This window comes from Caretta caretta, chromosome 4, assembly GCF_965140235.1.
Source record: "Caretta caretta isolate rCarCar2 chromosome 4, rCarCar1.hap1, whole genome shotgun sequence".
NCBI lineage: Eukaryota > Metazoa > Chordata > Testudines > Cheloniidae > Caretta > Caretta caretta.
The window spans coordinates 71,978,155-72,002,708 of record NC_134209.1 but is presented as its reverse complement, the minus strand read 5'-3'; the positions used below and the strand labels follow the sequence as shown (position 1 = coordinate 72,002,708).

General features: G+C 39.3%; 1 protein-coding gene across 1 annotated transcript; it reads right to left on the bottom strand.

Moving 5' to 3' along the window:
- Positions 1 to 322: 322 nt before the first annotated feature.
- Positions 323 to 13,462, bottom strand: TDO2 (tryptophan 2,3-dioxygenase). The gene is made up of 12 exons (XM_048847441.1): positions 13,428 to 13,462; positions 12,935 to 13,043; positions 10,449 to 10,539; positions 9,538 to 9,608; positions 7,603 to 7,730; positions 5,549 to 5,735; positions 5,141 to 5,248; positions 3,907 to 4,018; positions 3,516 to 3,573; positions 3,019 to 3,098; positions 2,218 to 2,308; positions 323 to 680 (listed from the first exon to the last, which is right to left on the bottom strand). Exons 1-12 carry the CDS (start codon positions 13,460 to 13,462, stop codon positions 527 to 529), a joined length of 1,224 nt encoding a protein of 407 aa, XP_048703398.1. The 3' UTR covers positions 323 to 526.
- Positions 13,463 to 24,554: the final 11,092 nt, after the last annotated feature.

The following is a 24,554-nucleotide window of genomic DNA, read 5'->3' as shown; positions in this document are numbered from 1 at the left end:
CTCTGTGATTTTTGGTAACAAATATTTCTAAAAAAACAAAGTGAGCTACAGCTCACTCACGAAAGCTTATGCTCAAATAAATTGGTTAGTCTCTAAGGTGCCACAAGGACTCCTTTCTTTTTGCAGATACAGACTAACACGGCTGCTACTCTGAAAGAAATATTTCTTTAAAGATACTGAGCAAAATGAATCCCTAGCATTAACAACAGAATTTCAACTGATCCAGTATTGCTAAGTGTCATTAATATCTCTATATACTGTTTCCTTCAGCAAACTGTGCCTTCTTATTTCTGGAATGTTCTAAAAATACTTCAATATGAATATTTAGTAGTTAGTATCATCTCTAAATCATACTATTTATGTGTCCAGAATTTCATCACATGTTTTAAATTCTTACACCCTGGCTTGCATAAATATATATACATGCTTTGTAACATTTAATAAATTTAAGGGACCTCACAAAAGGTCAGAACCGGTTCGTATGACCGTTCAGAGTTCTTTAAAATGGATCACCATGGCAGGTTCTTTAATCTGAATCATCACTACTAAAGTAGGAGCTGTCACAATATTCTGCTGTGTAAAGGAATTTATGAATAGTTGGGTTCATCTTTGGTATCCAGTGTCTTGGCACCAAATATGTTGAGAGGTTGAACAAATCTACGAACACCTTGTACCTGTCACTGAAAAAAGAAAATCAGATGCATTAACTTTAATATGGTAGCCTGGAGAGGCCATAATTGGCCTCTACAAAGCCTAATCTTGGTTCAGATCTACCAGATTACATTACAAAGGGCCCTGGGAACTCCCAATGTGTTTGAATGATATACTACACAAGCTAACCCCCATGATCTTCTAATGGAAAACATCTACTAGTAATGATTTCAGATTCTTTCCACCAAGTGTGGCAATTCAGGCTAGAGCTGAATGACACAAGATTGATTTGGGTTCATGTGGTTTCAATCTCCATGATTTTTCATTCTTAAATGAGCCCCAAAGTGAAACTCAACCAAAACTGCCATCACGTCAAAACCATGTTTTTTCATGTTTTCTACTCACAGTCATTAGCTGATTTAGGCTTGAAATTTAGGTTCACCGAAAAGCCTGAGACCCTTTTGTAACCCTACCCCAAGTTACATTTGTACTAAAACCCCAAACCTGGTGCATTTCTACTTTGACTGTTTGATGAAAATTACAGACAAATCTTATCTCAAACATCATGTCAGGGGAGTGGGCTAAATCAATATTAGAGCAGTTGCCAAAAGCCAGAGAGTGTTTGAAACCACTAGTTGCATAATACCTTCTGCCCAAAACAAAACTAAAAGATTCCAGCTAGATGAAGAGATGTTTCCATGTGTGCTTCAAACAATCCAAAGTGTTTTTTGCATTTTGCTCTCCAGGCACAAAACTCAACTGTCAAGGTATAGGTACAAATATAAGCTTTAAGGTGGCCTAACTGACTGAATATAAGAAAATATTAAATGACTGAAACTGTGCATATTCAAGAATGAGAAAGAGCTAGTTGAAGCTGAAACTTCCAGCCCAATTTAGTTGCCGTGATGATGGATGCAACAGGCAGGAAGCTATTTTTCCATCTGAAGTGCTGCGCTGGGGAATTGGTCAGTGAGACATGGAGCCAACATCCATGATCATCTGTTCCTTGCACAGCAGGGAAGACCAACAATTCTGAAGGATAACTGTAACTGATTAGACACTCCCCGCCCCCCGCTCTCCATTATTTTAATAAATCAATCTTCATAACTACATTGACTTATGGACTATCCCCTCCTGTCACTTGGAAAAAAATTCTCTCTCACAAGTTGACTGACAAAACACAAAGGAACTGAAAAGCTATAAACAGTAAAGCTAATAGCTTTTACCAGCATACATTCAAGTGTTCGGTCCCTAAATTCAAAGAATAGTTTAACTTTTTTAAGATAAAAGGTCACTATCTTCCTGCTATTTAAACCCAGCTATTTATATAAAGACACCAGTGTTCAAAGTGTTAGTAGACACTGATTATGTAATACTAATTGCTTATTTTCAGTAATTTTGGGCCTATGCTCTTTTTTCTGGAACCTTTCACGAATACTAAAATACTTTTTACCTGGATATGACTGAATGAAAAGTATTATTCATATTAAGTAATGTACTGTATGCAGATTATGGAGTGGTAATGAATAATATTATGAAGTTTAAATAATTTTTCTTCATGCTTACCTCACTGTTGAGCGCAAATACTGATAGCCTGATGATCCTCCTGTGCCAGCTTTGCTGCCAATCATTCTGTGCACCATGCAGACATGGTTGTCTTAGCAACAGAAATAAATAGAATTTGGCATTTCTAACTTACTTTTTATATTAAGTTGCTGCTTTAGGATACAAACAAGGGTTTGGTTACAATGATGTTGACCATTGAAATGCCAGTTAAAGCTGGCCATATAGCAAGTTGTATTGTATCATAGTTATATGTGAGGTACTCAGGTTCAGGGGAATGCTTATGACCATTTTCCTGGGACATCAGAGATAAAGATCAGAGAGGGTGACTCACTAGGTCACCAGGGAAACTCGTCACTCTTCAGCATGTTGCATACTGACAAAGGAGTACTGTTGACTATCATCCCATAGATTGCAACATATTTCACCCTGTTTTGTAGATGGGGGTTAAGACAGTGCAAAGAAGGGGTAAAGAAGAGTCATGAGCTGTGGGGAGAAACTGGGAAACATACAGTAGTTCCCTTAGATAAAAAGACGTTGCCCCAATTTTAGGCACAACATGGAGGGGATAGGTTTAGTTTCAAAAGGAAGGCAATGGCTGTTCCATATACATGCATCAACAGCTAAGGAGGTGTCACACCTACCCTCCAGATCAAAGCAAAAGCAATTGTCCTTCGAATAAGAAGGGGAAAGAGGTCTTTTGAATTCTAATTGAACACACCTTAGTTACAACTATAGTAATAAAGGGAAAAACAGTCTTGTACCTAGAAGAGATACTACCACAAAATAGAAGGGGAAACTTACATCTCCATTTGGTCATGAGTACATCAATATCCATGAGAGAAGTAAGAAGCTGAAAGGGAACCTGAAAGCGAGGCTCCTCTCTTGAAAAATGAAAGACAAGACACAAAGATAGTTCTTATTACCTTATTGATATTTTCTTATGTCATGTTTGTCAAAGTACCACTTCAAGTGTGCATAGCATTGACTTTGGTAATTTTTCCCCCTCAATTTCTTCTACCAATACAAAAATCAGTATTCTAATAGGTGCTTTCACCCTCCTAAAATAGGAGTTGCATTTTGTTCCATGTTTATAGCAATTTGTCCTTAGGAGAATTTAAGGACCCTGCTAAAGTACAGTATATGATTTAGAATAGCTTTTCAACAATTAATTGCAATAATAAGTGGATCGCAAATTGTGTACATACACAATTTGTGGTGCATAATACGTCATCTACCCTTGACTTCTTCCTTCTGTCAGAATTCCCACTAAATCTTGCAGCAATATCGCCTTACTGTACCTGTAGAAGTAGATCATTAAAGCTCCTTTCAATGCGTTATAAGAGAGTCGTCTTTCTCCTGCAAAATTACAGATTTTATTAGTTTTTGTGTTAATTTTCCTGCAAATGTCCAGAGTCCACTATAGTATAAACTAAGGATACAAAAATATATGGTAGGAAAAAAGTATATATTATAGTGTTTAGCTATCAGAGTTGCTTCAAAAGTAGCTGTATATTGAATGCCACCATTACCTCGAAAGTTGCCAAATCATAAAACTCAAGATTAAAAAAAAAAGCGAATCACAAGTAACTTTCTAAGACAACTTCCTTCCTTATATTTTTAAACTTCTTTTCACAAAGGGTCCAGTTACTGTTATTAAACTATCTTTTTCCAGATGTGAACATAACTTACCTTTACTAAGAAGATGTTCATGGCGTTTTTCATCAAATAATGAAATAAGTATCTCTTTTTGTTTTTGAAGTTCAGCCAGTAGGTCCTCTTTTTCCTCTGACTCTTGTTTGGCCTTTAAAATATAAAACAAAATGGTTATTTTTAGAAGAGGCCTACAGTTTTTGAATTATTTATTATACAGTTGCAATTTTCAGCATCATACTTCTATGAATTTACACATTTAGTGTAAGAACCATATTTTCAAACAAGTCAGATGTACCATTGCCTATGCAAAACAAAAAAAAATTACAATCAGTGCATGCACAAATGTACCTAAATCTCTACATTAGTTAGCCAGTTTTCATACCCAGTCAAGATCAACGCATGCACAAAATAGGGACACAATTACATAATTAGTTATTTTTTTAAAAATCTGTCCTTAAGTTCTGAGACATCTGATTTTATAGTTTCTTCATTTGAATGAAGAAAGAAAAAGAAACCCAACAATTAGAAAGATATTAATCTTAGAACTGGTCAAAGTTTCCCAGATTTTGAATATAGGATTTTTTTTTTCATTAAAAATGTGATTTGACCTAAAGAAATTCACTTCCAAAAATGAATCCTCAAAATACCACATGAGAGCATTTTGTTAGATACATAATCACTCACGTCTAGATATTTTTTGTCCTCTTGAGCAACTAAATGATTTGTTTTTAAAAGCAAAACATTCTTCTCATGGTAATATTCATATATAGTTCAATAAGTTCAATATCAGTATGTAGAAGTCCCTTCTTGTCAAACCCATGTGTACCATTTAGTAAAGCAATGTGAAACAGCACAGTTCCACCTCGCAATGGTGTATGCAAACATTTCCTTCCATACGGATTCCCATGGACTTGTTCTTAGAAGAGTTGCACTTTGATCTTCAGACTCAAGTGCCTGGGGTGAAATTCTGACCCTAGTGAAGTCAATGGCAAACTTCTTATTGACTTCACTGGAGCCAGGATTTCAACCCTGTTTTTTGCAATCAAAAAATCACTCAAATAGCACACATTTCTGAAGTCAAATAATAAACTGGCCCATAAATACCTGAAAGAAGTGCATAGTTCCATTGCTCCTTAAAAACAACGTTTGTTTAAGACTGAATGAATCAAGGGAAAGGAACAAGGATTGGGTTAAAATGTTAACTAAAATGGCAGGATCTTCTTTTATCACATATCTTATGCTTGTTGATAGACTAAGGTACATAATTTACCTGAACTATTGCCAGTTCCTTTTCTAGACCTTTTAACACATTCACTTCAAATTTTCCCCAGAAATTAAATCCTTCTGGTTCTAGTCCTGGTGTTCTTTCCAGCCATGCCTTAAAAATAAAACAACATAAAACAAATAGGTGATACAGATCATGAGTTACTCTTAAATGACCCCAGAGTTGGGAGGCAAACTCCCCACTTCTAATCCTATCTAACATTGACTCCCTCTGTAGACCTGAACAAGTTACTTCAGCCCAAAAAGTGTTTAGGCACCTCACTCCCATTGATTTCAATAAAATGCCTAAATACCTTTGAGAAACTGGGAATTTCTCTCTCAGTCAATTTCTCCTTCCATAAATAGGGTAAGAATACTAATTTAAAATAGGGCAGGTCTATACTTAAACACTTACCTCCACTAATTGCAGAAGTGTTGGCTCCTGCTCTGATTTAAGCAGCAGTTCATTCTCATGTCCCTTGAAGTTATCACGGTAATGCCTTCTGTTATAAGGAACTCTCAGACTCTGCGGAACACCAATCTTATTCTCTAATAGGCGGAACTGCAGGCTCTGAAAACCTGATGCTGGGCTCAAGTAATCTCTTTGGGTATGGAAGAAGATAGAGTAATTACATATTATTTCAATAATAAGGGTATTTTGTGGTTTTCCTATCCAAAACTAAAAAAAACCTACATAGACATTTCTAACATGAAAAGCATTTCAAATAAGACTCTCTGATATACTACAACATTGACATCTCCTTTGTTGCAACCCAGGTATCACAATGAAAATCTGATTTCTTTATTTTTAAGTAAATAACAACAAATTATATATTGAAATCAATATTTAAAAAAACACATTCAGGAGGAAATTTAACATGAATATTAATTTATTTCTAAACATACACAGCCAAACAGGTATTAAGAAAGGTGTCTTAAGTCATTAAAATTAAAATAAACAAACTATAATATGTTTATTGGTGTTTAAATTATTCCATAGATCTGAACAATTTTTTGTTCGGGGTTTTTTCTGGACAAAAGGATAAGGTAGCAGTGTCACCCAGGCTAGTTTTTTGTTATGTGGGACTGATGTAAAATTAAACTATGTTGGCAAGTTGGAAGAACTAATTAATAAGAATAGCCATGATTCCCATTCCTTGGCAGTTTTAGTGGTTCAAAAATAAAGGATAAGATGATTATAATAATGGAATTGAAAGTCATTGATTTGGTTGTATAATTGCTTATTATACAATAATACATTTCTGAAAATTGCAATGGAAGATCTCTCAAAATAGATGGTTAATCCACTTATTTCTCTCTCTCCCCCTTTTCTTTTTAAGTTTAAAAATGGGAGAAAAGGATTCTGGCAACCTTTAAGGGCCATGAATGATATTTTGTGGGGTATTATGAAGTGGTAATAGGGCGAATTAGAAATGAGCTGTAGCTCACGAAAGCTTATGCTCAAATAAATTGGTTAGTCTCTAAGGTGCCCCCAGTACTCCTTTTCTTTTTGCAAATACAGACTAACATGGCTGTTACTCTGAAACAAATATATAGGTTGCCAAAAGGATCCAGGAAGGGCTGGGAGTTGGATGACATGGCCACAGGTGACCCAAGTGGAAACCACAGGAAAGCTAGGAATGGGGGTGCATGCAGCAACAGTGGAGCTTGGGAGTGAAAGAGTTAGGAGTTCTTTCCTGGAAGCGAGACAGGCAGATGGGTCCCAGAAGCCAGGCTAGCAGCCAGAAAGAGGTATACAGGCTTCCAGGCCCCACTGTCTGCTTCTATTGGTAGATGGAGAGGAGAAATTCCTGGTGGGAAAGGGGTAAGTGAAGAGAGATGGAGGGTTGGTGGCAAAAAGCTGGCAGCAACATGCTGCTTCCACAGGCTTTTGAAACATTATATTTCAGTGATCCAGGACCACTGCAAACCTTATGAAGTTTAGATGTGTGAAGCCCCAGAACCAATGGGTTAAAACATCTAGCTCATGCTCTAGATGTGGAGCGTGGGTTTCTCTCGCCCACACAAGTTTATGAATTGACATAAAATGTTGCAGAGAACTTGTGGCTGTGAGAAATGTAAGGAAATTGCTAAGTCTTAGCTTGGCATTACCAAATGACAGGACAGTTTGATAATTTACATACTGTTATTTTAGTTTTGTAATGGTGATCTCAGCTAGCAAAGTCACATACCAATAATTAAGACAAACATCTGTTTAAAAATCTCACAATACATTGGACTTGCAATCAAGTTAGAGACTGTTAATGACCTTTATCGGTTACTAGTACAGCTGCTTCTCTCCCAAATACACACTCATGGTGCTGACCTAATTGATTTAGTTCTTCAGCTGAGTGGTAGAGGCTCAGGCTTTCTGCTCTGAAAGTCCTGGATTCAAACCGCACTGTTAGCTCTAGTGAGGACAGTTACATAAGCACTGATGCTAATCAATAAAAAATAAATCATATTTACCTGAAATCAAAGAAGTCCAATGCAGTCATAGTTTCTAGAATTGAAAATTGCTCCACAAGTAATTTAAGGATCATTGAAATTCTGTGCATTCGAGCAACAACCTTGAGCATGTTTCTCTCATCTCTCACCTTATTAGAAAAGAAATACTTATGACCAGATTGAGAATGATGAGCTGATAAGCCATTTATACCTTTGTGTTCTACCCATCAATCTCTTTTAGGGTGTTATTCATCTATCACTGCAGTAGCTCAGTGTATTCCATGTAAAAATCAATAGCAAAGTCTTGTATTAAATGTAGACTCCTGCATATAACTAAAATCATACTTTTTAGGCTTATGCTTAAAAGATCAACTGTGAGGGCTTTTTGTCTGACTGCTTACTCATTCTAACTGGGTCAGTTATAAAGGAATTATTTTCCCCATGTTTTTAACTCAGAAAGTTACTGAAAGAGTTGAAAGTCTAGGCCAAAGTCATCCACAGTGTAATTCTATTAGAGTCAATGGAGAAGCAGACCAGAGGAAGCAGGAGCACTAATGTGGCTAAGAAAGTCGTGGCACAGCTGAGAAGATGCTTGCTAGCAAGCAGAAGGGGGAAATAAAGGAAGAAACAGGAGAAGTGAGTGGGGAAGGAACTGCAGAGCCGTTCCCAAGCCAACTCTGTGTCAGCACGTCCATTGCCTTCAATGGGATCAGGATTCCTCTTGAGATTTCTGAGGCAGTCAATGAGCACGACCAAGAAATATCAATGGAGGGATGAAAATGCTACATTTTAATCTTTTTCATAATCCTCCCACCGGTTTCTGAATTTCAATTTTTCAACATTTTTAATTACTTTTCAACAAAATATTACTTTCATGGAGAAATGTATCCCATTTTAGAGATGGTTAAAATTTTCTGAATTTCAGATTTCAACAAAAAATAATCAACATACTAAATTTCAGTAAAAAAAAAAGGGGGGGACGACTAATTTTTCATGAAACTTTTTGCATTTTTTTTCCACATTTTACTACCAGGTCTACTTCCAAACAACATATATATCTTTATAACATCCACAAGTGCTGGATTTTCATTTACAACTATCAGTTTATTATTAAAATCTCATACAGCCAGCCATCTCTGATTGACAACACATCAGAAGAAACTCAAGAGTTTGTCATTACAATTCATAAGTGTATAAAGAATTTCGCTTCAGGGCAGTGTTAATAAAAGCTCAAAATATTCACCTTTTTTTTCCCCCAGGTGTCATCATATAAGCATCTGCTGTTGATTTGATAATTCCTCTCCAGTTTCATCAAATCACATCCAAATACCAGAGGATTTTTTTCCTATTTTATTTACCAGCAATTTATACACTGATGAATAATAAAAACATTACGTATTTTGCATAAGCAAACCAGAAAATTCAGAGGAAAGGGACCCTTTCAACATAAAAATAATAATTTTAAATAATTTATATTTTAAAAAAATCATTTACAATTATTATTTTTATGTTGAAAGTGTCCCTTACCTCTGAATTTTCTGGTTCACTTATGCAAAATACTTGTTTTTATTATTCATCAGTGTATAAATTGCTGGTAAATAAAATAGGAAGAAAACCTCTAGTATATTATATATAATTTTTCCCCTAGCCATGCTTTTTTGGCAGTAAAATACCACACAAATAACCATCACCAGAGCTTGTGACTGGTATGACCAAAGTGATTGCTCCTGAAGAGTGATCTGTGTAGGCCAGTTACTTTAGAAGATACAGTCCTCAGAACAGTGCATGATTTTACAGATCAAAATATGTGGACTATCATAATGGCAAAGTGGTGTCACTAAAGAGCTGAATTTCAGCCTTAAATCTCATTTTTGGGGTATGTGTGGATATAGTAAAAATCAAACTTTCAGAAAGAGGCTTGGGTTTTCATATGATAAATATTTGCACATAACTTACACGGCCATTCTGAAAGATCACCCGAACTGAGTCCAGTTCCCACAGAATCTGCTTAAACCAAAGTTCATAAGCTATAATGAGAAAGGCATTGTTAGTGTTAATTTCATTGCCATTGCTGGTATGTAGAAAGAAGTTAAGCAAGTAGATTCGGAGGTTAATTTCCGAATTTATTGTTAAACCTTCATTTAAAATTAATGTTCTATTTCCGTGTGTTTGGGGTGTAAGAAATACTGATTTACAAATGTACCTGCTGTTTAAAGAATCTCTCCCTTCTTCAGACCATTGTTGCATGAAATAATTTAGCACCTGAGACTGTTAACAGAACTAATCACAGTATATTCACTTTTGGAACTCTAGGGTGGCATATAGCAATTTAACAACAGTTGGGCAGAGGGGAAAACCTGGCCAGGCTATCAAGACAAGCCAGTGCTCTTACACAAAGCACCCTGGGATGTGTAATGTCCAAAAAGATAAAGATGGAACCTCAGTTTTAGCATGTCATCTAAAAAAGACCCAAATACAGTAAACAGCATAGTACTCATTTTACTATTTCAGACGGCTGAATCTGCTCCATCACAATTGAACCTATAGTTCTGAGGAGTCTAGGAGTTCTAAACCTGATGCTTAGGTCACTAAGCCATCTCCATTCTTATGTATATAATTAATTATGTTGAAGAGTATTCTCATTCTCTACTAAAACTCTTCAAATATGGATTATGGACTCTCTCTCTCTCTCTCACACACACACACACACACACACACACACTGTGTTGGCAGAGAAATGGGAGAGAAAGCTGGTATTCATGAAGGAATTTATAACTGTGTCCAAAATCAGAACAGCTTCTGTACTCCAAAACAAACAAATGGTGTGATTGCACCAAACAACTACCTTTTTCTGTCCTGCAGCTTACCTTGATGGGTCACAATGAAAAGATGCTCATCATGGATCTTGTTTCCTTTTTTTTCACTCTGCAGCTGTTGAGCATTCAATATTTTGTCCAGCTTTAAAAGAAAGAATTTTTGTAATAATCTCAAAGCTCCACTGTTGGGTTTTGGACAAAATGTTTCTGATGGGAATTTATGTGAATACAACAAAACAAAACAAACCCCCCACATACTGGTCTTTAGTTGCATTTTATTTATTCTACATTTTAATAGTGAGTGAATTCCATTGTTTTTTTCTGTTGTTTACAACTGGGAATAGATGAAAGAAATATGATTCTGCCCCCTCAGTGGGGCTATTTGCAGAATAAAGTACTATTTGGAAAACATACCTTATGAGAAGGGCCCTACCAAATTCTTGGCCATAAAAAACACGTCATAGACCGTGAAATCTGGTCTTTTAAGTGCTTTCACCCTAAACTATACAGATTTCATGGGGGAGACCAGCGTTTCTCAAATTGGGGGTCCTAATCCAAAAGGCAGTTGAAGGGGCGTTACAAGGTTATTGAAGGGGGGGGTCACGGTATTGCCACCCTTCTTTCTGCACTGTCTTCAGAGCTGGGTGGCCAGAGAGCAGTGCCTGTTAGCCAGGCACCCAGCTTTGAAGGCAGTGGTCTGCCAGCAGCAGTGCAGAAGCAAGGGTGACAATACCAGACCATGCCACCCTTACTTCTGCATTGCTGCTGCTGGTGGCTCTGCCTTCAGAGCGGGGCTCCTGGCCAGCAGCTGCCACTCTCCAGCTGTCCAGCTCTGAAGGCACAGCATCGCTGCCAACAGCAGCACAGAAGTAAGGGTAGCAGTATTGCAAATCCCCCCTACAATAACCTTGAGACCCTTCCCCCCACACACACTCCTTTTTGGGTCAGGACCCCTACAATTACAACAACATGAAATTTCAGTTTTAAACAGCTGAAATCATGACATTTACGATTTTTAAAATCTTATGCCTGTGAAATTGACCAAAATGGACCACAAATTTGGTAGAGCCCTAATTATGAGAGATACTGGAAGTCTAGACGCTCAGTCTATTTAGTTTATCAAAGAGAATGTTAAGGGGTGATTTGATCACACTCTAAATACCTACACAGAGAACAGAAATTTGATAATAGAGGGCTCTTCAGTCCTGCAGACAAAACTATAACAAAATCCAATGACTGGAAGTTAAAGCTCAACAAATTCAGATGAGAAATACGGCACAATTTTCCAACAGGGAGGACAATTAAACCATTGGAACAAATTACCAAAAGGGTTGTGGTGGATTCTCCATCACTGGAAGTTTTAAAATCAACATAGGCTGTTTTTCTAAAAGATATGCTCTAGTTCAACCACTACTTTTGAACTTGAAGCAGAAATTAATTCAGGGAAATTGCCTGAGTTATGCAGGAGGCCAGATTAGTTGATCACAATGGTTGCCTGTGGTCTTAAAATCTATTAATCTCTAACATGAAGAAAAATGGCAAAATCTAGCCATCTAATGACTTTTAGATACTCATGTGTTCTTTCAGGCAGTATAGTTCAAAAAGCCATTTGAACAGCTTTTCATTTGCTTTTTATTAAAGATGATAAGGAAAGGATAGGAAAGGAAAATAGCTAATGTAGTCTATAAATAATATCTGAATGCAATTCATTTTCAGTGAGGCAGAAGTCCTGTAGAAAAAATGCTATGGTGATCATCTTATTAAAGACCGTATTGTATGAAGACACACAAGCGTGCTGAATCAAAGTTGCCCAGGAATCTTATTACTGGAATTTTCTAACTTCTGACTGTTGACATTGTTTTTTAAATGTAATTATATAACTATTGGGACAAATTCTGTATAAGACTAGAGCAACTTAATTTATTTCAGTTTACATCAGTGCAACTGATGAAAAAACTGGGTCCATGAGCTAAATTTAAGACATTTTACAGACACTTAGATGTATTTTTTTCAGATTACAGCTCAGGGAATTTAAGCAGAATGGTTAATGGGAACTGCACAGCCCCTGCTGAGCATACTGAAGGTTTGCCCTGAGTAACCATCTGCTAAAATAATGAATCTTCTGCTTTGCTGTGATTTATCAAGGTGATGTGTTATATGCATCTCAGTGTAACTCTCTGCTTCAACCCTTCTCCATTCACAATTTAGCTGCAGGACTAAAAATAATTCCCGTCTAAACAACAAAATCCAATTTGTTTTCTCAAAAAGTTAAAAAATAACCAAGCGTCCCATTAACATTAACAGGTATGTGAGCTGTCATGGAATCTGGGGTGGGAGATGTTTGTTTAACTCAAATGTCAAGAGATACCGATGCCTGTGGATACATCCTTAGAGCTGGGAGTGAAACAGTGATCAGAAGGACTTGCCTTGATTGTTGACCTTCGCTGGCAAAGGGAGGGAAAGGACAGTGCCATATGTCAACATCTCAGATTGTAACAGGCATCAGGGCAGTAACATAATCCAGTCCTCACACTTACATGTAGATAGTCGCCATAGATAAGTCCACCTTTGCTGGCTTTATTCAGCCCTTCTTGTGACTTGTCTTCTCCTTCCTCATCCTCCAAAGACAGTTTATTAAAATTAAATCTAGGAATAAAAGAAAATTACAAAAGGAAATAACAGAGCTAAAAGTATCAGAGCAGTAATTGTGCCTAAAATTCAGGCACTGATCTGCTTTGGTGGCTCAGTTTCGCAAACATATATGATAAGCAAAATAAACAGCATGTATCTATCTTCAACCTTTATAGCACAGACATCACTATAGTATCTAGGTACATTCATATCTAGTATATCCTAATAGCCAATGCTCAAAAGAATTCTTAGTCCAGCTCTCTTCATTCACTGTTGTCTATATAATTATTTAACCCTTGGTAGTTAATGAATAGCCTCCTTTTGAATTTTACACTTAACATTCACATTGTATCTATCGTGTTAACTGACATTATGCAGTAAATAGAGAAATATACTCACTGATATTTGTTCCCCCAAAATGGGCACCCACTCATGACTCCAGAGTCCAATAACTCGCTAAGCAATGTTCCCCAGGGATATAGTCTATGAACATTACCAAACCTACTGCAGCTGCCTTTTATGTAACCTGATCTTAGTGTACAGGCCAATCCCCTACTACTCCATCTGCCCATCCCTGTCAATCAGTAATAATTACAGAAGCTATCCTGACACAAACCTCAGTAAGTATTTGTTTTGTTGGCTGTTCTGTTAGTTGAGTCACCCAAAACAAGAAGAGTTGCAATGCTCATGTTGGTCAAATGTCACATACTTTGAGCAGCTTTCACTAAAGTTCTTTTGACCTTGGTCATTTTCAGTCAGGCACATAGTATGGGATCAAAGCTAATACAAATAATAAAACAAATCAATGGGAATTCTGTGTATAAATCAAGGGCAGAATATGGCTCTAAATATTGAATCTCATGGATTACTGACACAGGATTGTAATCTTTAAACACTTAAGTCAAAATTTCAAGGCACTTTTGATGAAAAAAGAGTGAAGTCTGTGTTGGGCAGAGATGGACTATATCCCAAAGGTGACCTGAACCCCTTCTGGAATTAACTCCAAAATAATATTTTTTAAAAAGATTACTTACACAGTCTCTCCAATTAAAAGCAAAACAATTATTTTATTAATAAATATCCATGTAAATTCTCATAGGGCAGATAACTCCCCAGTGGTTTAAATATACTAGGGTTTCTTAACTCTTGAACTATATTCCCATGTAAAAACCCCATGCATATTTGTTGACAATGGTTACTCAGTTCTGTTTAATCATCAACTTAACCACAATGGAGTAATGGACACACATGCTGGAGTAGCTGAGATATGGTTCTTTCTCCTCTGTGCCCCCAAGTTGCCAGGATTTTCAAGAGAAACATTATCAATGTTGGTTTCAGAGTAACAGCCGTGTTAGTCTGTATTCGCAAAAAGAAAAGGAGTACTTGTGGCACCTTAGAGACTAACCAATTTATTTGAGCATAAACTTTCATGAGCTACAGCAAGTGAGCTGTAGCTCACGAAAGCTTATGCTCAAATAAATTGGTTAGTCTCTAACGTGCCACAAGTACTCCTTTTCTTATTATCAATGTTCTGTTTTACTGCAAACACTCCAGCCACTCCCCTAAGCATCAGAGTCTGCCTCTGATGCCCCATGACAACCCTCTGGTGCCATCAGCTGCTCTTGCCCCTGTGAACCAACACATTTTCATACCCGGGTGTGTGGTAATGGAAGCTATAAGCTCCCAAATCAAGTGACTTTAAGTCTTTACAAATAAAGGGCTAAATTGTGCTTTTAACACATTAGCCATGTAAAGAGAAGATTGAGTGACCGGAGCAACCATGCAGGAGTGATGGGGCATTCTGCTGGTGCAGTGCAAAAAACATTACGGTACTTTGATCAGCTGTTGCTGAATCAGAACAGAAAGTGTTCAATCAATCACATAATTTATAGGTCAGACAGGATGCAACACAAAGAAAATTCCTCCTGACATCTTCAAAATGCTTAAAATATGTTAAAGGGCGAGGCATCTGATGAGCCCCAAATAGCTTTAAGGGGGGAAAAACCCCATCACCTTTGTAACACCCATGAAGCATAACAAACAGAAGTAGAAAATAGACAGTACTCTGAACACCACTGTTGCTTCATTGACAAAGATTTATAATTTCCTTCTGACCGCACCCCTCTCTTCATCATCTTCTACTGGCTAGCTTAGGCAGCTTTCGGTTTAGCATGCTGGTTTTTGTGGTTCACTTCAGTTTGTGGTAAGGAGCTGGGAGCAAGAGGCGCTAGGAGCTCAGAGTGAGAACATGGACTGTTGGAGGACTGAGGAGTAGAAGCATTATCAGACACCAGGAGGAAGGTCCTGAAGTGAGGATAAAGAAGGAGTTGGGAGGAGGCCATGGGGAAGTAGCCCAGGGAGTTGTAGCTGTCACACAGCTGTTCCAGGAGGCACTCTAGACAGCTGCATTCCACAGGGCCCTGGGCTGGAACCCAGAGTAGAGGGCGGGCCCGGGTTCCCCCCAAACCTCCCAACTCCTGGTCAGACACAGGAGGAGTTGACCTGGGCTGTGGGTTCATGAAAATGGCCAAACTGAAGGCTGCTCTGAAGCTCCCAGGCGAGCAAATCCGCCAATAAGCACAAGACCCACCAAGGTAGAGGAGGAACTTTGTCATATTAGTTACACCCATGCTATTCCAGTGAATTCAATGAAAGTAGAATTTGGTCTTTGGATCCCACAACACTTCCAGCATAGTAAATAATGGAGAAGCAAGCAACATTACAGCCACTTCTCAGAAATTCTATTTGCAAGTTATACATGACATTACTTCTAGAACCTCATTATTCTGTGCTCTCTCAGCCCCCAGTTCAGATAAGCACTTAAACACATGCTTAATTTTAAATGTAAACATGTGCCTAAGAGATGTCCTGAACAGGGATGCTCTTCCTGAATTGAGGCCTCAACCACATAAAGCATAAATTTCCTTTTCCTCTTAGTTTGTATAGTTGTGTTGGATGCATCAGCATTGTCCATTAACTTGTGTTTACTAGGGGCGCAGTCCTGCTCCCTTTAACGTGCACATTACCACATTATCTATTTATATAGTTGATTATATTAAAGGAGGTTTCCTTACACACCATCTCTAGTCTTCAGTTCTTTATTATTATTATTATTAATTATCTGTATTGCAAAAGCACCGAGGAGCCCCAGTCATGGACCAGGACTCCATCACGTTAGGTGCTGTACAAACACAGAACGAAAAGATGGTCCCTTCCCCAAAGATCTTACAGTCCAAGTGTCGGACAAAAGAGAACAGACAAATACAGACAAACAGACCAATGGGTCCTCATTTTTTAATCTAGTTTCCCTTACAGGTTCCATGAAAATTGAGCCTAGCATAACTTTTCATTACAACGCATAATCCATGCTCTAATCCAGCAGTTCTCAAACTTTAGCAACTCGAGGACCCCCATTTTGTTGTAAAATTTTTCGCGGACTCCCAAGTCCCCTGCTCAGCCCCAGGCCCTGCCCCCACTCCACCCCTTCCCCCAAGACCTCACCCCACCTCTTCCCGCCCCCGCTCCACCCCTGCCCCTCCTCTTCCCTGCCTCTTTCTGCCCCCTCCCCAGAGTGCGCCCCATCCCTGCTCCTCCCCTGCCCTCTCAGTGCCTCCTGCCCGCCACTGAACAGCTGTTCCCTGGCATGCAGGAGGTACTGGGAGGGAGTGGGAGGTGTTGATCAACGGAGCCAGCAGTCCCAGACATGATTCCACCCCCTCCGCGAGCGTGCCCTGTCCCCTCTCCTCCCTCTCCCTCCTGCACGCCACTGAACAGCTGTTCCCCAGCGTGCAGGAGGCACTGGGAAGGAGAGGGAGGAGTTGATCAATGCGGCCCGCAGACCCCAATTTGAGAAACGCTGCTCTAATCATTTATGCATTTCCTCTTGTTTTATTATGTATAAAATTGTGAATGAAAGATAATATTAAATAACAATGCTTGATAATGATTCTACTAACAAAGACTTTAAACATATAATCTTTGATCTCGGTTTCGGCAGGAAAAAGTACTTTGACAGATCAGTTCTGTCACAAAACATCAATATATAAACTGCTGTGCTATTAAATTCACATCAGAAGCAAATGTTCCCATGTGTTCAATGAGTATTTTGTAATTTCCGTAGCTTGTAGTGCCCTTTGCAGTTAACCGTCACTTGCAATTAATAGTTTGTTTTAAGTCAAATAAAGATTCAATAACTCAAGGTTAGACAAATAAGGAAAAAGGTTGACACAACATTAATAACCCAATCAGCCATTTGTACTTTGTGGGAGGAATAAAGTTCAAGGTCTTGCAAACTACCAAACAACTGATTTGTAAAACATAGTGAAGAAAGGTAGTAACCAAGAGAATTTTTTTCAAATGCTACCTATGACTGGCCTTCTAAACACAATGGGCTGTCATCTCTCCTCAATATTTCTATCATTATTTCCAAAGTATATTCAGAAAGATATCCTCACAGTTGTTACCAAAACTCCCCTTTTTCCTCCAATTCCTAGATACTAAGGTCAGAAGGGACCATTATGATCATCTAGTCTGACCTCCTGCACAACGCAGGCCACAGAATCTCACCCACCCACTCCTGCAAAAACCTCACCTCTACCTGAGGTATTGAAGTCCTCAAATCGTGGTTTAAAGACTTCAAGGAGCAGAGAATTCTCCAGCAAGTGACCCATGCCCCATGCTACAGAGGGAGGCGAAAAACCTCCAGGGCCTCTTCCAATCTGCCCTGGAGGAAAATTCCTTCCTGACCCCAAATATGGCGATCAGCTAAACCTGAGCATATGGGCAAGATTCACCAGCCAGATACTACAGAAAATTCTTTCTTGGGTAACTCAGATCCCACCCCATCTAACATCCCATCACAGGCCATTAGGCCTATTTACCAAGAATATTTAAAGATCAATTAATTACCAAAATCATGTTATCCCATCATACCATCTCCTCCATAAACTTATCGAGTTTAATCTTAAAGCCAGATCGAGCTTTTACCCTCACTGCAATGAAAACAGTACCTACAAAGATAAACCTTAAATAGATGCACAAACTTGTAGACTTTTACAGCACGCTGCCAAGCTATTATTTTGGAGAAGGAATCTCATTTCCTTCTCTTAATAACTGCTCAGGATTTGTGTTGCAGTGACTAGCTCTCCAGCTGAGGAGAGCTGGCTGCCTTTCCCCCCTAAACCTGTGGATGCCACTCAAAAGCCATGTGAAAGGAACTAGAGTTCATGTACTAGGCATGCATCCGATGAAGTGAGCTGTAGCCCACGAAAGCTCATGCTCAAATAAATTGGTTAGTCTCTAAGGTACCAGAAGTACTCCTGTTCTTTTTGCAGATACAGACTAACACGGCTGTTCCTCTGAAGAGTGATATAAGGCACTCCCATTCCTCCCAACATGGCTGAGCACATGATGCTGCTTGTTTTGTAACACAGTCAGCACAGCTGACCAAGAGGAGAGACCGGGCAGGGCTCAGGACATGAACTCTAATAATGTTGCACCGACAGACCGGCTGACTGGGTGTTGTGTGAAGAAATACTTCCTTTTATTTGTTTTAAACCTGCTGCCTATTGATTTCATTTGGTGACCCCTCGTTCTTGTGTTATGAGAAGTAGTAAACAACACTTCCTGATCTACTTTCTCTACACCAGTCATGATTTTATAGACCTCAATCATATCTCCCCTTAGCCGTCTCTTTTCCAAGCTGAAAAGTCCCAGTCTTATCAATCTCTCCTCCTATGGAAGCCGTTCCATACCCCTAATCATTTTTGTTGCCCTTTTCTGACCTTTTTCCAATTCCAATATATTTTAATTATATGCTATAATTTGGTCAGACATATGCTTAAGCCCCTCGATCTTGACCTCCACTTCCTATTCTAAAGTATTGATAGATTGCCTATCACTATATTGCACAAGCATTGGCTGATGAGTGAATCCTGAAGTCATCCCTTTGTGGGGTGAAGCAGGGAGGGCAGGTCCCCAGTCTGTTCCTGATTGACTTCATGCCTGCATACCCTGAAAGTTTCGTGCATCCAAAATTTTGCAATTTGTCCAAGAATTCATACCAGACACAGGATATTGGTTATTCTACCCTTTTTGTTCCACTCATTGGGGAGCAAATACAATACCATGTAATTTAGGCTATATCTACACTCTGAGCTAGGGATGGGATTTCCAGCATGCACAGATGTACTCTCATCCAGCTAGCATGCTAAAAATAGAAGTGTAGCCATGGTAGCCTGAGCAGTGGCAGAAGCAGCACAGGCTAGCAGCCCTGAGTACAAACCTGCTTGAACCCCATGGGTACATATTTGAGGTGAAGCCCATGCTGCTGCTGCCCTTGTCCATGCAGAGGTGGATTAAGGTTTCATGGGGCCTGGGCCAGAGCAACTGGGGGCCCCCTCCCCACCCCTTCCACCTGGGGTCCCATCCCCATTCCACCCCTTCCTCATACAGCTCCACACCCTTCTGCCCCTTCCCCCCGGGTTGCTGTGGCTTCTCCCACCCACCCTGCCCAGCATTTCTGCTAGGGCTCCAGGTTCCTCTGCCCTGTCGCAGATGTCTTCTGGGGCAGGGCCCCCATTTTTCTGGGGGCCCCCAATTAGCCAGGGTTCCTGGGCATGGGCCCCATCGGCTAATCCACCACCGTGTCCATGCTTCCGCAACTATGCTACTAGTTTCAGCATTCCAGCTCCATGAGAGTTAGTGTGACAAGAGCTGGGAATCACACCCCAAGGTCATAGGATAGACCTAACCTGAGGTGACCAGCCACACAATGCAAGTAGTGGGTGGACAAAGCAACTAATTGTTAGTTTCCCATAGCCTGAAAACCATTTGTGCAAACTTAAATACGAACAACATACATACCAAAAATTCATTTTGCAAAGTATTTGCTTAAAAAATAATTAAAAAATAAATAAATAAAAAAGAGCTCAGTTCATAAAACATTTCCACTAATTACTTCTATGTCTCTGTTGTAGTACAATGATATAGTTTGGCCACGATAGTTAGGAAAACACCAGGAGGAGCAAGCTAAGACTTTGCTCTAAAGAACATGATGAATTTCCAGAAGGTAAATAAAAAGAAAACTGTAAAACACATAGGGAGAAAATAAGAGATAATCAGTTTAATAAACCAAATAAACTGACTCCTCCTTCTTTTAGGGCTTAGATATGAAGAACATTGATCCCCTTGTAGGAGATTTTTTAGAAAGACTAATTTAAGACCACAAGGCAAATATCTAATTTTAGAGAGGCTCACAGTTCATATTGCTTTCTCTCATCAGATGTGCATGAAAAAGTGATGTTTCAACCCAGTGCAGAGGAGCCATGAAATTCTCCAGTAAGGGCTAATGTGAGTTAAATGATGCAGTGGACCTTGTGTGGGCCTTATGCATTAGAATGCATTTCACTGCTAATGAATAGATCAACAAATACCTCCCCAGTAATGTATTGGACATAACTGAGAGGAGCCTTATTGTTTGGTATTTAATTTGATGAGAACACAAATGCAGTTCTAGATTTGCCCCAGCAGATGGCCTCATTTGTGATCAATAATCAGTTCTCTTTACAAGAGCTACAGCAATTACTAAAGAGCCTTGTAAAACAATAGATTTTATCTCTAACAACAATAAGGACCAGAGGTGCTTAAAAACAGAGCTTAATTCTGTTAAATAGTTCTTGGTGGCCACACAACAAAATGGAGCCAACTCACAATAAGTGAGCAATAGGTGAGGGTCTCATCCAAAACCCAGACTTCCATTAACTTCAATAGCATTGGATCAGGCTTTTAGTTCCCCCCTCCATTCCCCCATAGAAAAATTTAAACCTAAGGTTCTGTTTCTGGGCAGAACATAGCTAGGACGGGAAATGGTGGTGGTCTTCCAAAAAAAAAAAAAATCCCTTAAGTCCATCACAGTCCTAGAATATCTGGTATTGTCTATCAGCTGGTATTAGAGGCTCAGTTCTTTCTTTTTCATGTTACGTCCTCTGGCCTTGCTCACACAACAACCTTCAGCCTGTTTCCATCAGCAGCTGCCAAAATGGTTGGCTCTAAACTGGTTTGTGAACTGATACTGCATCACTAATTCTCAGTGTCTCTGTTCAGTGTATGATTTTTAGTGTCTAGCAGAGTAATGAATTTAAGTTCCCAGACTCATCTTTTTGAAAGTGCTGTGCAGGTTTCCTTGGAGGTCAAGGATGGATAAGTCAGATATAGAGTGATTGCTCTGTGAAAAAAGCGTTCACCCACAAGGGAATAGGGTGTTTTTGTCTTTTATCATTTACCTGTGTAAGTTCATTTGAGAGCACAGTGATTGTCTGGTTTCACCCACTTAATTGTCGTTGGGGCATTTAGTGCACACGATGAAGTATACCACATTTAGTGCACACAATGAAGTATACCACATTTTGTGACAGTCCTGTGTAGGATCCATGGATCTTGAAAGGTATGTTGTGTTGATCATTGTAGCTGTGGAGATATGGCTGTAGGTTTTACATCTGTTGTTCTGGCAGGATGTAGCATCACTTTGAGTTGGTGTGTCTTGGTCTGTGAAGAGCTTGCTTCTGATGATGAGCCTGGAAAGGTTGGGGGTAATGTGAAGGCCAGAAGTGGGGGTTCAGAAAATATTTCTTTCAGGATGGGTTGTAGTTGTTTCATGATATCCTGTATGGGTTCCAGTGTGGGGTGGTAGGTGACAACTAGGGGTGTTCAGTCAGAGGGGTGTTTATTTCTGTATTGAAGCACGTTCTCTCAGGGTATTTGGGTGACCCATTCCATGGTGCAATCTACTCCTCTCATGGAGTGGCCTTGTTTGATGAAGATGGTTTTAAGTGCATTAAGGTGTATATCCCAAACTTTCTCCTCGGAGCACTTTATGTTGTATCTGTGTTCCTGTAGATAACAGATTTCTTGGTACATTTGGGGAGATTACTGGATCTATGAAGGTAGTGATGATGTGGTGATCTGTAGGTTTCTTGTATATGCTTGTGTCAAGGTTCCTTCCCCACTCTGAACTCTAGGGTACAGATGTGGGGACCTGCAAGAAAACCACCTAAGCTTACTTTTACCAGCTTAAAACTTCTCCAAGGTACAAACTATTTTACCTTTTGCCCTTGGACTTTTGCTGCCACCACCAAACGTCTAACCGGTTTTATTTTATTAGGAAAGAGCCCGTTTGGAAATGTCTTTCCCCCCCAAATCCTCACCAAAACCTTGCACCCCCCTTCCTGGGGTAGGTTTGATAAAAATCCTCACCAATTTGCATAGGTGACCACAGACCCAAACCCTTGAATCTTAAGAACAATGAAAAAGCATTCAGTTTCTTAAAAGAAGAATTTTAATAGAAGAAAAAGTAAAAAAGAATCACCTCTGTAAAATCAGGATTGTAAATACCTTACAGGTAATTGGATTCAAAACATAGAGAACCCCTCTAGGCAAAACCTTAAGTTACAAAAAGACACAAAGACAGGAATATCCATTCCATTCAGCACAGCTTATTTTCTCAGCTATTTAAACAAACAGAATCTAACGCATATCTAGCTAGATTACTTACTAAGTTCTAAGACTCCATTCCTGTTCTGTCCCCGGCAAAAGCATCACACAGACAGACCCAGACCCTTTGTTTCCCCCCCTCCAGATTTGAAAGTATCTTGTCTCATCATTGGTCATTGTGGTCAGGTGCTAGCGAGCTTATCCTAGCTTCTGAACCCTTTACAGGTGAAAGGGTTTTTCCTCTGGCCAGGAGGGATTTTAAAGGTGTTTACCCTACCCTTTATATTTATGACAGCTTATCTGTAGGGTTCCATTGTAGAAGCTGATTGTGGTGTTCAGGGAGTTGATGCTTGTCTGAGAGTGTGCCAGAATGAGTTTAATGGATGGGTGCCGGTTGTTGAAGTTGTAGTGGAAATCTATGAGGGAGTTTAAGCTGTCTGTCCAGAGGATAAAAATATAATCGATGTATCTCAGGTTGATCATTGGTTTTGTGGTGCATTTGTCCATAAATTCTTCTTCAAGGTAGCCCATAAAGAGGTTGGCATATTAGGAGCCATCCTTTTACCCTTGACAGTTCCCATGGTTTGGACAAAGTATTTGTTGTTGAATGTAAAATTGTTATGAGGGAAGATGAGTTTTGCAATGTGTTTGGGGTGGATATCTGAGGATTGTCCATAGTCTTGTAAATATTTGAGGCAGGCAACTATGCTGTCATTGTGAGGGATGTTGGTGTATAGGGAAGTGACATCTATGGTAACTAGGATGGTGTTCTGAGGGAGGTTGTTAATATTATGGAGTTTGTGGAGGATGTTGGTTGTGTCCTGGAGGAAGCTGGCCCTTTGTGTGGTGAGTGGTTTGAGGATGGTTTCTATGGGTCCCGTTATTCCTACAATAAGAGTGCCTTGCCCAGATATGATGGGTCTGCCTGGGTTCCTGCACAACACTTTCAAAAGATGAGCTGGAAACTTAAATTCATTATGCTGCTAGACCCTAAAAATCATGGTCTTAATAAAAGACACTGGAGTTATGTTTTATTACAATAATCTGTAACCCAATAGCCCCACCCCCCAACCCCTTTGTCCTATGACTAAAGAGGTTTCAACAAGCCACTCTACCTTGAATGGTCCTTTACAATATGTGCTAACTACTTATGCTAAACCATCTGTTCCACCTTGCATTTTGCTGTGAAGCTGGGAGTACCTTTCCCAGACCTGAAGAGCTCTGTGTGGCTCAGAAGCTTGTCTCTCTCACCAACAGAAGCTGATACAGCAAAAGATATTACCGCACCCACCTTGTCTCTCCAATATCCTGGGACCAACATGGCTACACCTACACCACATAATTCTCAGTTAATATTTCATCTCTGCCCGAAGTTGACCCTACCACGAGTGTCTTCCTGTAAGCAGTTCAGAACATTACTCTTGTGCAGCGTAGACAGGACCCCCTATTCAAGCCTGTGTTTTCTTCAACCAAACTCTTTTCTTCGGGAACTCTCATCTTTTTTTGAGGTATTATTATTTATAAGGATCCTGTTCATTGCTGCCTTTCCAGGTGCCAGAGAACACTTTCATTGACCCCTTCATGAACATTTTCTTCTATATGTTTCTGAATGGTTTTTCCAGCCCTTGAATTCAACATACAACAAAGCTCTATCCAACTGCTTGGCCCTTTGTTTTTGCAGTGAATCCTAGTCTTTCAATCTAATATGTGCAGGGGGTTGATCAAACCAAGTTATAACTCCCAGGTTAGTTTTTTCGATCAAAGTAGCCAAGCCCCTAGAAATAAAAATCATATCAGTCCTGGAATAAAATCCATGAGTTGCAGAATAACATGTAGTTCCTGATGTCCAGGTTCATCTCCCTCCAGACATCCACCAGATCCTCATTTTCAATGTGATGCAACAAATTTGCACTTCCTCCTCCTGAATACCCTCTGCGAACATTTGATCCATACAATGTGGGATTAATCACCTTGTTAAAATTCCCCTTTAGAATATCTCCTTCCCTAAAATTTCCTAAATCCCTAAAAACTGATAAA